At 53.0% G+C, this 12,536-nt stretch overlaps 5 protein-coding genes across 5 annotated transcripts; 4 read left to right on the top strand and 1 right to left on the bottom strand.

Annotated features, from left to right (window-relative positions):
- Positions 1 to 2,147: 2,147 nt before the first annotated feature.
- GUITHDRAFT_83000 (hypothetical protein) lies at positions 2,148 to 3,209 on the top strand (the record flags this gene model as incomplete). The annotated part of the gene is made up of 1 exon (XM_005818496.1): positions 2,148 to 3,209. The coding sequence occupies one exon, from the start codon at positions 2,148 to 2,150 to the stop codon at positions 3,207 to 3,209; it is 1,062 nt and encodes a 353-aa protein (XP_005818553.1).
- Positions 3,210 to 4,209: 1,000 nt separating this feature from the next.
- GUITHDRAFT_53679 (hypothetical protein) lies at positions 4,210 to 4,362 on the top strand (the record flags this gene model as incomplete). The annotated part of the gene is made up of 1 exon (XM_005818495.1): positions 4,210 to 4,362. A coding segment is annotated over one exon (153 nt), but the record flags the coding sequence as incomplete, so codon positions are not given.
- A 1,780-nt stretch (positions 4,363 to 6,142) lies between these two features.
- GUITHDRAFT_156547 (hypothetical protein) lies at positions 6,143 to 7,415 on the bottom strand. Its single transcript, XM_005818494.1, has one exon. It carries the CDS (start codon positions 7,169 to 7,171, stop codon positions 6,239 to 6,241), a length of 933 nt encoding a protein of 310 aa, XP_005818551.1. The 5' UTR covers positions 7,172 to 7,415; the 3' UTR covers positions 6,143 to 6,238.
- Positions 7,416 to 8,649: 1,234 nt separating this feature from the next.
- On the top strand, positions 8,650 to 9,762 carry GUITHDRAFT_122244 (hypothetical protein; the record flags this gene model as incomplete). Its single annotated transcript, XM_005818493.1, has 1 exon — positions 8,650 to 9,762. The coding sequence occupies one exon, from the start codon at positions 8,650 to 8,652 to the stop codon at positions 9,760 to 9,762; it is 1,113 nt and encodes a 370-aa protein (XP_005818550.1).
- A 1,436-nt stretch (positions 9,763 to 11,198) lies between these two features.
- Positions 11,199 to 12,260, top strand: GUITHDRAFT_83001 (hypothetical protein; the record flags this gene model as incomplete). Its single annotated transcript, XM_005818492.1, has 1 exon — positions 11,199 to 12,260. One exon carries the CDS (start codon positions 11,199 to 11,201, stop codon positions 12,258 to 12,260), a length of 1,062 nt encoding a protein of 353 aa, XP_005818549.1.
- Positions 12,261 to 12,536: the final 276 nt, after the last annotated feature.

The raw sequence follows: 12,536 nt of genomic DNA, 5'->3' as shown, positions 1-12,536 counted from the left end.
TGTCTTTAGCTGAGCAATATGACACCTAAATGCACAATCACGCAACTAGTTTGCTTCTTCACGGTGTTTGTGATGCTCGAACAAGCCTGGTCGTGCTCGGACTTCGCAGCCCTCTTTGTTCACAGAAGGAGTCTAGATGAAAACACGGAGCAGAGAGGATCAGAACGCAAGATTGGCGAGGCGAGAAGGATAGTTCCCAGAGGAGGAGGAGATAGGGTAGGAAGTACAAGGAGATAGGAGGGATATGACGACAGCGTCTCCTCACAGGCGCCCTACAACCAAGGGACTCCCCGACTATCATATATTGCTACTACCCACCCATCCTCACTCAATCTTACTACCACCCCTGAAAACAAGACTACCCCCATCTCAGAAAGGGATCATCGTGTTGAAGAGGTTACCCGACCACTACCACCATATCTTCTCTGCTACCACCACCGGTAGGATAACCCCTACCCCTTCACCCTGCAGGGTAACTGTAATCAAGATCTGACTACCCGACCCCCTTCATGATCACACCACCCTCCATGGAGCTATTACACCACCCTCCATGGTACCACCTGGGATAGAGAGACATACGTAAATCAGCGACCACCCCAGGCAGGGGCATACAATGTTTGAAAGATCCTTCGAGCTTGTCATGGCCAGTCACGCAGATCCGAACACCCGGGTCACATGGTCACGTGACAAACATGAGTACATTTGAAATTGAGAATCTGTATGTTTCAAATTTGAGGCATCTAGATGAAACCGTAAGATATGTACCCTTGCGGTCATTTTCAGCCCCGTCGTTTCGCGCTTGCAGAGCGAAATGTTAAAGTAGTGAAATGTAACTCCAAATATTGAATTTTTGACCAAAACCATTAAGATTGATCATTACGGTTTTGAGGTGTCCTCGATTTCGTTATCAATAATAGGAAATTCTCCCATTAAAATTGATCCTTCAGCTTCAAAGTTTGATAGAGTATCTGAAATGTTTTTGTTTTTTTAACAGTCATGGAGATCTACGGTGGTACATGACCAACTGCTGACTGGATCTCGGGGGGGACCTTCACCCCACAGACTACCCCCGTCAGGAACCCCCACCCACCCACCCACCCCTCCCCTCTCCTCCCCCAGCCCCCCCACAACTACAATGCCATTTTTGCAGGACAATGGATATCCTTGCTACCCCCACCCTCCTCCGCAGGTACCGTATTGGGTTTATCTCGAAGATTATAAATATATATAACGATTCTACCTTCCTACCACGTAGTCACGGAGTCGCCCGAAAATAAACGCTAGTTCAAATGAGCACCTACCTATCAAATGACCCCAACAGGCCACCAGTCAGCTCACCCCTGATTATGCATGCGCGCACACATGCAAAAATCCTAAGTCATCATTGGCGAACTTTACCACATCGTCCGTGGAGCGGAGATTGGGAAGATGGATGTGAGGGGGTGGGGTACAGAGACAACAGGGGTGAGGGTCGACAGAGCTCTGACATTGAGTCGAAGTACCAGGTGCTGAGAGAGGAATAAAGCAGTAAATAGGTGGGTAGGGGGTACATACACTCTGCGAAGTATCAATGAGAGAAAGGTAGGGTGAAGAAAATGAAGAGGTGGGGTGATTCAAGTTCCACGGTGCCTCCTTGCTCCCCTGCTTCCCCACGACTGTCCCCCGCCCCCTGCCCTGAGCTTGGTTCTATCGCTCTCATCCTCCGACCCTCCGTTGCTCTACCCCATCTCTCTTGGACATTCCTGACTGAGCTCCTGCCCTTACGATTGCACTTCTAGTCTGACTCTCGAGAACCCTTCACATCCAACAAAGTTGAAACAAACTCCGCTTGCTCGTCTCCCTCGAGATCTCCTTCCTTCCTCCCCCTGCCCTCCCAAGCGACGTACTCATCAGAGTAGCGCCCTCAGAGCTGCACGATGCCGGAAGCCGCTATCTCCGTCAAGGTAGAGCCCCATGTCGTCTACACCACAACTCCCGTCGACGACTTCACCGACATGAAGAACGAAGGATTGGATGGCACCAGCTCCCCCAAGCTTCCCAGCCAGTACAAGGTAGCCGTAGAGGAGCTCGCAGCGGGTAACAACAGCGAGAGCCAATCATGGGAAGGGAGGACGCGATGGGTCAAGGGCATCCTTGCAGCCATGTTCATGGGCCTTGTTTTCGGGTCGGCGATGGATCTGGGGAAGGTGACGCTACCGCTGGTGATCAGGGAGCAGTTTATCTTCAGGCGGGAGATCATGCTGAAGATGTTCTTGGGAGCGTCGGCGGGGTCGGCATACTGCATCGCGGGAGCGTCGCTGATCTTCCCCTTGCACTTTGAGAGGGCGCGCGAGGAGTTCATGAGCACACTGCAGTGCAAGGGGCTGATACCGATCATTCTGGGAGCTTTCATCCTAGGATGCGGCATGTGTCTGTCAGGGTCATGCCCAGGGATGGTGCTGGTACAAGTCGGAGCAGGCATCCCTTACTCGTGGCTGACGCTCATCGGGGGCCTGTCGGGCGCGGCCTTGTATGGGGTGGTGCAGCCCAAGATCGAGCCGTACCTCAAGGCAGGGAAGATGAAGTCACCGAAGATCGAGGACTACGGGCCTCTGAAGAAGGTGCCTTTCTGGGGGCTTGCGCTTGCTCTGGCGGTCTGCATGACCATCTTCATCGTCATCATCGAAGTGTTATTTCCATGGGAGAAGGAGGTGCCGGTAGGGACGACGCCTTGGAAGACGGCGCTCCCCCCAGAGCTTATGGGGGCGATCATCGGCTTCCTACAGATCCCAGCTATCCTGCTGATCAATACCACCCTGGGGAGCAGCTCGGCGTACATGACATATACCTCCCAGCCTCTTGCTATCTGCAAGAACTGCCAGGATGTAATGAAGCACCTGAACGGATACAGGACCGGGATCATCAACTGGTGGCAGGCCGTGTATCTTGTATCCGCCATCGGAGGAGCCGCAATCGCAGCCAACGCAGCAGGGACGTACGGGAAGTTCCAGGGCGTGACGCCGGGAGAGGCGTTCATAGGAGGCTTCTGCGCCATCTTCGGGAGCCGGCTTGCGTCGGGGTGCACGAGCGGGCATGGGCTATCGGGGGTCGCGCTGCTGTCACTGAAGTCGATGTTTGCCGTGCCGGGGATGTTTGGGGGAGGGATAGTGCTGGGCTTCATCTACTTCTCGGTGGACTCATATCACTACACGGGGCGGTTGTACAGCTAGTCAAGCCTGCCGGCGTCGGCTAAGGAGGAAGGCCGCGCGTGAAGGGTGTGTAGTATCTGGAAGACTTGGGAAGGGTTATGTATAGTCAAGGGATAGCAGGTGAAGAGTACCTGCATGTGTGTTGTGTATGTGTCATTTTCTTACACTAGAAGGTTATTGAATCGTTTCGTTTCTCATTGCAAAAAGGAGAAACTCCTTCGTGTGATCTGCTGCTGGTTACGTGCGGCTTGTGGAGAGTACGAATGGCTTGCTGCAAGCGGAAGCGCGTGTGGTGCACCGGACGAGGGACTAGGTTATCACTGACTCACCGTGGCTTTGCATGCACCAATGTGAGGTGGCAAGGGGAACAGCCTCATGTGTCTGCTCTCTGCTTGTGATCCAGTATGAGACGTTGTTGAGCACAAGCGGACTGGCTTCGGCTCTCAGTCACTGTGCAGCATCGGCCTGTCCGAGCATGACAATCATGCCGTCGTCGCCGTTGCAAACATGTGCTGCTGATGAACACGACGCCGTGAGATTCGCGGGGGGGGCCAGGGGGGCTCTTATTAGTAGCCCTTTCCGAGCTATTACTGTAAGAGATTGACTGCGGCTTATAGTATCCAGTAGCTTCGTAGGCCCGATGAGGTCAGAGTGAAATTGCTTCTCTCGGATCTGGCGTTGTTCTTGACCCTGAAGCAGGAGGGTTGGAATGCTATGATCAAGCCCGACGATATTGACAAACAGATTTAGGCAATGACCAAGCTTTCCACGAAGCCTTCAAGGCTTCGCTCCCGTGCTGGTTGACAGATCTCGATGAAGTGCCTGCACAGCTTCAGGACAACCAGGCGGCGTTGCAGACCGGGCTTGCTTCCCACTTCATGGTTGGCATTGTACAGAAGTCGAGAGCTGTTGGGACAAGAAACTTTCCCTCCTCTCGGAGACTCTTGATGTGTGGTTCGCTGTCCAGAAGCAGCTGCCGCAGGAGACCATCCAGTTTCTGCGGGTGGACCAGAGTTGAAACGACATCATGAACAAGACAAAGAAGCGCCAAAATTGCATCGAGGCATTCACGGGTGAAGGTGTGCTGGGCTTGTTCCAGGAGGCCAACAAAGTCCTGGAAAAGATCCAGAACACCCTCGAAGATTACCTAGAGACGAAGAGAATGGAGTTTCCCTGCGATCTTGTCCCAGATCAGAGTCCCCACGGCCGTCCAGCCTCACCTCCGCAAATGCTTCGACGCCATCGCGTCTGCTGATTTCGAGGAGGGTCCCCCACTTGAGCTCAGTCTGCCCCTTCCATCCATCTTGCCCCAATTAACAGTGCCGAGAAGGACAAGTAAGGTTCAACAACCCGTAGCAACTGCTCCCAAGAGCGTTGAGCTTAGGATGTGCGATCTCGAGTTTACTATGCGACAGAGTCTGTTTGACTGGACCATCAAGGCCAGAGCGGCTTACAACGACGACGTGAGAGAGACTTGGTTCTTTCAGTTCCCCGCCGCCTTCATCTCCACTGTCGACCATGCCTAGACTCGTCTAGCTACCATCGCGATTAACGACCTGCTGGACTTCCAGCAGTACTGATACTTCGTCGAGCAGAGCGACAAATTGGTGGAAGTCCTCTCGCACGATCTAACGAGCATCCAGCGATCCGTCATGGCAGACCTCATCGTCATCGACGTGCATGCGAGGGAAGTGACCAAGAGGCCCTGCAACTACTTGGACGAGGAAAGCATCAACGACCAGCGAGGGGTGCTGGTGAAGTGGACGAACGTGTCGTGTCATCGTCCTCGGAGGAGGAAGAGCTCGGGCGGAAGTACATGTCGACACTACCGATCCATGCTCTGCAGATTTGAGAGGAAGTGATCCAGTTGTTTCGAACCAAGTGTTTCAGTAGCTTGGGAAGCAGCAAGAACTCTTAGGCTGGTGTCGAACCAGAGCAGTCAACCATGTGGCATGAGAGTTATTCAGCAGATGAACGTGACGCAAATAACGTCTGAAGACTTGTACAACTGAGAGACGTGGGAAGATTGAATGAAAGAGATGTATGAGATGTTGTTCTTTTGCTCCTTGCTGTGTTGCAGCTTTGACTCTCAACAGTTTGAATACAACGAGAAGATCCTTTCATCCCCAGTTGATAGTGACAAGAAGAGAATGTTTGCAGTGCCTTTCCCTGTTCATGAGTGTAGGACTACCTCTTCCATGCTCACCACCCCTTCAACTTGTGCTGAAGGAGTCAGAGAAGAGTGCGAAAGTTGCCTTGACTTGGATTTACTCTCAAATGTTGTTGAACTGTTTCTAGATCACCTCTCCCTTGCGATCTGCTGCCTCCTCGTCCTCTTCGTCCAAGCCACCATGGGACGCGTTCTCTGCTGGGAAACATTTTTCGAAATAGAGTGATGCTTGCGGAGATATTTTTCCACCTGACATACCACTCTCAAGGCTTCTCCAGCTGATCTCAGAGCATGTCTATCTTCGATTCAAAACAGCTACATGAGCTGGAAGTCGAACAACAATAGTTCTCCACTTCTCTCCTATCCTCTTGACGGGGAGGATGCAGGAACGCGATCTAGAAGAGAGAGGGGGGGGGGGAGGGAGGGAGGGAGGGAGAGAGAGAAACAGAGAGAGTCAGAGAGCGAGCGAGAGAGAGAGAGAGAGAGAGAGAGAGAGAGAGAGAGTCAGGGAGGGAGGGAGGGAGAGAGAGAGAGAGAGAGAGAGGAGGTCACTGGGATGCAGGGCAATTCCCTCTGTGCCTTGTAGAGCACTTGTTCATCATATGAGAGCAAAGCAATGGTGAATGCGGCTCAGAGGGAGATAGGAGGGGAGCAGGGAGGAGTGGCCGGTGAAGGCTGAGGCTACTTCCAAGAGGCTGCCCAAAGAGCCAAGGGAGCACAATGAGCATGAAACACTCAGCTGTAAACTGCTTCATAAAGTGTTAAACCCTAAACGGCGCCAACTGACTGTAGGTAAAACTTTGTTGTTAAGCAAATGATTCTAGATTCTCTGTTCGTAGTAACCAATCAAGTGACCTGGCCGCCTGCACTTGAATCCTCTTCAATCTCCGACCAACTTCTGGACTGTATGCTGCAATCGCTTCACAAACTCGTCGAGCTTCTCTTGACCTAATCGCTTCTTGCGCATGTCCATGAGTTTGCCCGAGTACTGCAGCTCGCGCTTATGCTCCGACATGAACTCCTGAAAAGATCGCCTGTCAAGGAGGGAGATCGCGAGCAAATCATTGCTGTCTCCCTGGCCTCCTTGAGCGAGCTGCTGAAAATCATTCTCGTCAAGGTGATCGTAGACCAGTGCTGTTCGGATCTTCCGGCCGAGGGCATCGAAGTCTCGGATGATGCAACAGCGTAAGAACGAGGAAGCGAACACTTGCGGGTCGTGGGTTTCCTTCCATAACCTCCAGTACTTCACCATCGTGTTCTCCTGATACCGGCAGAGGGTGTCCATAGCGATGCAGAGCATGTCGAAGTGTGTAGCGTGGATGGGCAGCTTGTTCTCGGCGATGCGCGAGAGAAACTCCTCAGAGTGGTACCCGTGCAGCCCTGCGAGCTCGGAACCGATCTTGTAGTATTTCCTTGTCGCAGTGTTCTTGTCGTACTCGAGAGAGAACCATCGCCCATGTCCCCAGCGCTCGTCCGAGGGTTCTGGCGGTTCTTCATATTCTCCATGCGTGCCCAAAGCGCATGCAGAGATACGGCCAACTTCCTGCTTGGCCATGAGCTCCTTGAGGCTTGTCGTGCACGACCGCTCCTTCATCAGAGTTCTCTGGGCGTGACCCTGTACCGCCTGGATCGACTCATCGATGACCTTCTTGACGTTAGTAGGCAAGAACCTGAAGGCCTGCAGCACTTGGTTCACGCTCATTCCGATCTCCCACGTGATGCGCACAAGCGCAAAGTTGACTCCCTCTGACACCGACGCGTTCTTCATGGCGACCATGTTTGTGTAGACATCGTCTTGAATCTCGACCCACATTTTTGATGGCAGCGGACGTTCAACAGGATGAAGGATGTCTGATTTGTCACAGGATTGTGCAGTTTCGTATATGACACATTTCTCACATGGACGATTGTTGGAACATCTCCACTTCTTTTGTCTACACTGGTAGCAGGCACCGCGATGTTGTAACCGAGACTTGAGTTTGCGTGCTTGTCTCTTCTCTTTCTTTTCATTCGCAACCTCCAGAAGCTTGAAAGCAGGAGGATGAAGAGGGACAGGCAAAGATAGAGCAGGCGCATGACTGGCAGGCACGGACGACAAGTAAGAGAAGCTGCCCCCTGGATTTTCCAGAAACTGTGATATGGACTGGAGAGAGCTTGAGTCGATTGTTGGTCCTGGTAGCTGCATGGTCGGCTGAAGTTGATTTACATGGACAAATGGCTGAAATCGTGGCTGAAAAACCGTATCTTGAAAACCCCCAAAGTTCGAAGGGATCTGATGGAAGGAACCGAATGTCTCCCGCTGCTCTTCCATGCTCTCAGTTTCTTGTAGCACAAGATGATATCTTGCTTCAACCCTCTCCCTCTCAGCCTGCTCAGCCTTCCATAGCTCCTATCCCTGGTCTTCGCCCCTATCCTCCTATAACAGGGCCATAGAATGGTCCTACCGCCCTATGAAAAAATCATTCCTTTTAACTTTTATAGCTGCTTTTACTCAAAGTTAAGTTAAAATTCAGTACGGGGCTCACAAGCATTTTGACGTGCATCACCAACCAACGCGCAACGAATTGAGATTCACGATGTACATGAAATTACAAGTATGAAATTCACTGTATCAGATCGAGCACATTACGCTATGGGGGGAAACAAACAATGTTTCTCAAACATTGCAGAAACAAAACGTTTTGGATTTTATCAAAGAACAGAGAATCACCCTGGGACTACAAGGGACCAATAAAAGCGTTACTTGGTCACGCGAACGACTGAGTATGAATTCAGCAGTCGCAAAGGAAAACAAGACCCACAAAGGATTTTAAAATGGATCGATGATCATACGGTCAACGTTATCAGATATCAGTTCATTTCTTGAACACAGCGAACACGTTCGATACAGTTTTGCCCCGATGAATAATATCCGCCGCCAATTCATCAACATGCATCACTACACCCAATGTTTCTATAGAAGGCACCACAAGACTAGTGAAACATACAGGAGAAAGTTTAACGTTCAAATAGCCTATTTCAAGGCTCAGCCGCTATAAACGAGGCACTCATCTAGTTAATGCTCCGTGCTTGATCCAGCTTCAGTGACACCCTGCGTCGACGACATGGAGCTCAACAGCAAGGCTAAACGGTGGTGTAGAAGACATGGAACAGTGCAGAATTTGCGGCTCCTCGCATCGTCATCCGCTGATTATCTCGTCCCACCTGCCTTCATCCCCCCTACCTCGCTGTCCTGCTCCCCCAAGCCACAGTCGAACGTACTCATCAGAGTAGCGCCCTCAGAGCTGCACGATGCCGGAAGCCGCTATCTCCGTCAAGGTAGAGCCCCATGTCGTCTACACCACAACTCCCGTCGACGACTTCACCGACATGAAGAACGAAGGATTGGATGGCACCAGCTCCCCCAAGCTTCCCAGCCAGTACAAGGTAGCCGTAGAGGAGCTCGCAGCGGGTAACAACAGCGAGAGCCAATCATGGGAAGGGAGGACGCGATGGGTCAAGGGCATCCTCGCAGCCATGTTCATGGGCCTTGTTTTCGGGTCGGCGATGGATCTGGGGAAGGTGACGCTACCGCTGATGATCAGGGAGCAGTTTATCTTCAGGCGGGAGATCATGCTGAAGATGTTCTTGGGAGCGTCGGCGGGGTCGGCATACTGCATCGCGGGAGCGTCGCTGATCTTCCCCTTGCACTTTGAGAGGGCGCGCGAGGGGTTCATGAGCACACTGCAGTGCAAGGGGCTGATACCGATCATTCTGGGAGCTTTCATCCTAGGATGCGGCATGTGTCTGTCAGGGTCATGCCCAGGGATGGTGCTGGTACAAGTCGGAGCAGGCATCCCTTACTCGTGGCTGACGCTCATCGGGGGCCTGTCGGGCGCGGCCTTGTATGGGGTGGTGCAGCCCAAGATCGAGCCGTACCTCAAGGCAGGGAAGATGAAGTCACCGAAGATCGAGGTCTGCATGACCATCTTCATCGTCATCCTCGAAGTGTTTTTCCCGTGGGAGAAGGAGGTGCCGGTAGGGACGACGCCTTGGAAGACGGCGCTCCCCCCAGAGCTTATGGGGGCGATCATCGGCTTCCTACAGATCCCAGCTATCCTGCTGATCAATACCACCCTGGGGAGCAGCTCGGCGTACATGACATATACCTCCCAGCCTCTTGCTATCTGCAAGAACTGCCAGGATATGAGGCAGTACCTGAACGCGTTCGTAGGAGGCTTCTGCGCCATCTTCGGGAGCCGGCTTGCGTCGGGCTGCACCAGCGGGCATGGGCTATCGGGGGTCGCGCTGCTGTCACTGAAGTCGATGTTTGCCGTGCCGGGGATGTTTGGGGGAGGGATAGTGCTGGGCTTCATCTACTTCTCGGTGGACTCATATCATTACACGGGGCGGTTGTACAGCTAGTCAAGCCTGCCGGCGTCGGCTAAGGAGGAAGGCCGCGCGTGAAGGGTGTGTAGTATCTGAAAGACTTGGGGAGGGTTATGTATAGTCAAGGGATAGCAGGTGAAGAGTACCTGCATGTGTGTTGTGTATTTGTCATTGTCTTAGGTCAATTTGTTATTGAATCGTTTCGTTCCTTATGCAATTAAAAAAGCAACTCTACCCTGCTATCTTTGGTCTCGAGCTACTGGTGATGGATCATTCAAGTTGCTTGCTGCAAGCGGAAGCGCTTGTGGTTAGTATGTTGTTGCAGCCACATGACGTTACATTGGTAACGGACATGGCAGCACCATGCGAGCAGTCGTGAGCGGTTGCGTACGCTGGCAAGATGTGTAAAATTGTACGTATGGCGCATTAGTACGATGAAAGCATGACGCTAGGTACCAGTTCAGCACACATTTTTACTCATTGTGCTACTACGAGCACCAACTAGAATCGACATATAAGCAGCCTGGATTGGCATTTAAGCCGCGGCAAGCGGGTTGCAGGAGCGCTGACGTACATAATCAAATCTAGCTTCATTGCGCATCTGTTCACTCGTAAGTGCACTATCGCTCAGTTGTTGGATTATCTCCGCATCACAGAGGAGGGACTAGGTTATCACTGACTCACCGTGGCCTTGCATGCGTCACCCAGGTAAGGTGGCAAGGGGAACAGCCTCATGTGTCTCTGCTTGTGTTCCAGTATGAGACATTTCATGAGCATGAGCGGACTGGCTTCGGCTCTCAGTCACTGTGCAGCATCGGCCTGTCGTCGCCGTTGCAAGCTTACACTGGCATCTTAGTACTGACCGCGTTCAAGATAACAACTCCGATCTGACCAGCAGTGTAAGCAGACCGTTTTTCAGCTGTGACCTTGCCGAAGTACCTTGTGGTACCCCTTCTTTCGACCTTGACTACCCTCTCTCTGCATGGGTGGTAGGGCCGACACCTCAACCCAAGAGGGCAATCCTCCTGGATAGCGCTAGAAAGAGGGAGGGGTGGTCTATCTGGCTGGGGCGAGGGGTGGATTCAATAAGGGTTAATTCGCACATCCCGATGGTGCAGAAGGGTAACCCCCCATGCATAGGGAAGAGAGAGGGGTAGGGGTTGCCGTCCTCCCGGCTCCCGAGTCGCATTCTCTTCCGCTGTTATCTCGTCCCCCTGCCTTCATCCCCCCTACCTTGTACGATGCCGGAAGCCGCTATCTCCGTCAAGGTAGAGCCCCACGTCGTCTACACCACAACTCCCGTCGACGACTTCACCGACATGAAGAACGAAGGATTGGATGGCACCAGCTCCCCCAAGCTTCCCAGCCAGTACAAGGTAGCCGTAGAGGAGCTCGCAGCGGGTAACAACAGCGAGAGCCAATCATGGGAAGGGAGGACGCGATGGGTCAAGGGCATCCTCGCAGCCATGTTCATGGGCCTTGTTTTCGGGTCGGCGATGGATCTGGGGAAGGTGACGCTACCGCTGGTGATCAGGGAGCAGTTTATCTTCAGGCGGGAGATCATGCTGAAGATGTTCTTGGGAGCGTCGGCGGGGTCGGCATACTGCATCGCGGGAGTGTCGCTGATCTTCCCCATGCACTTTGAAATAGCTCGCGAGGGGTTCATGAGCTCGCTACAGTGCAAGGGGCTGATACCGATCATTCTGGGAGCTTTCATCCTAGGATGCGGCATGTGTCTGTCAGGGTCATGCCCAGGGATGGTGCTGGTACAAGTCGGAGCAGGCATCCCTTACTCGTGGCTGACGCTCATCGGGGGCCTGTCGGGCGCGGCCTTGTATGGGGTGGTGCAGCCCAAGATCGAGCCGTACCTCAAGGCAGGGAAGATGAAGTCACCGAAGATCGAGGACTACGGGCCTCTGAAGAAGGTGCCTTTCTGGGGGCTTGCGCTTGCTCTGGCGGTCTGCATGACCATCTTCATCGTCATCCTCGAAGTGTTTTTCCCGTGGAAGGAGGAGGTGCCGGTAGGGACGACGCCTTGGAAGACGGCGCTCCCCCCAGAGCTTATGGGGGCGATCATCGGCTTCCTACAGATCCCAGCTATCTTGTTCGTCCAAGACACCCTGGGGAGCAGCTCGGCGTACATGACATATACCTCTCAGCCTCTTGCGCTATCTCAGAACTGGCAAGTTGTGTTCAAGCACCTGAACGGATACAGGACCGGGATCATCAACTGGTGGCAGGCCGTGTATCTTGTATCCGCCATCGGAGGAGCCGCGATCGCAGCCAACGCAGCAGGGACGTACGGGAAGTTCCAGGGCGTGACGCCGGGAGAGGCGTTCATAGGAGGCTTCTGCGCCATCTTCGGGAGCCGGCTTGCGTCGGGGTGCACGAGCGGGCATGGGCTATCGGGGGTCGCGCTGCTGTCACTGAAGTCGATGTTTGCCGTGCCGGGGATGTTTGGGGGAGGGATAGTGCTGGGCTTCATCTACTTCTCGGTGGACTCATATCACTACACGGGGCGGTTGTACAGCTAGTCAAGCCTGCCGGCGTCGGCTAAGGAGGAAGGCCGCGCGTGAAGGGTGTGTAGTATCTGGAAGACTTGGGAAGGGTTATGTATAGTCAAGGGATAGCAGGTGAAGAGTACCTGCATGTGTGTTGTGTATTTGTCATTTTCTTACACTAGAAGGTTATTGAATACTTTATCATTCGTTATAAATGCAGGAACTCAACCGCGTTGGACCCGGACCCGGAGATCATCGCCGGGATTGCCGCTGGTCACTCTTAGTCCGATCCTCCAATTCAAAGTTAAG

This window comes from Guillardia theta (genome assembly GCF_000315625.1).
Source record: "Guillardia theta CCMP2712 unplaced genomic scaffold GUITHscaffold_300, whole genome shotgun sequence".
NCBI classification, from domain to species: domain Eukaryota; class Cryptophyceae; order Pyrenomonadales; family Geminigeraceae; genus Guillardia; species Guillardia theta.
The sequence above is the reverse complement of the archived record's forward strand: the minus strand, read 5'-3'. Positions and strand labels throughout refer to the sequence as shown.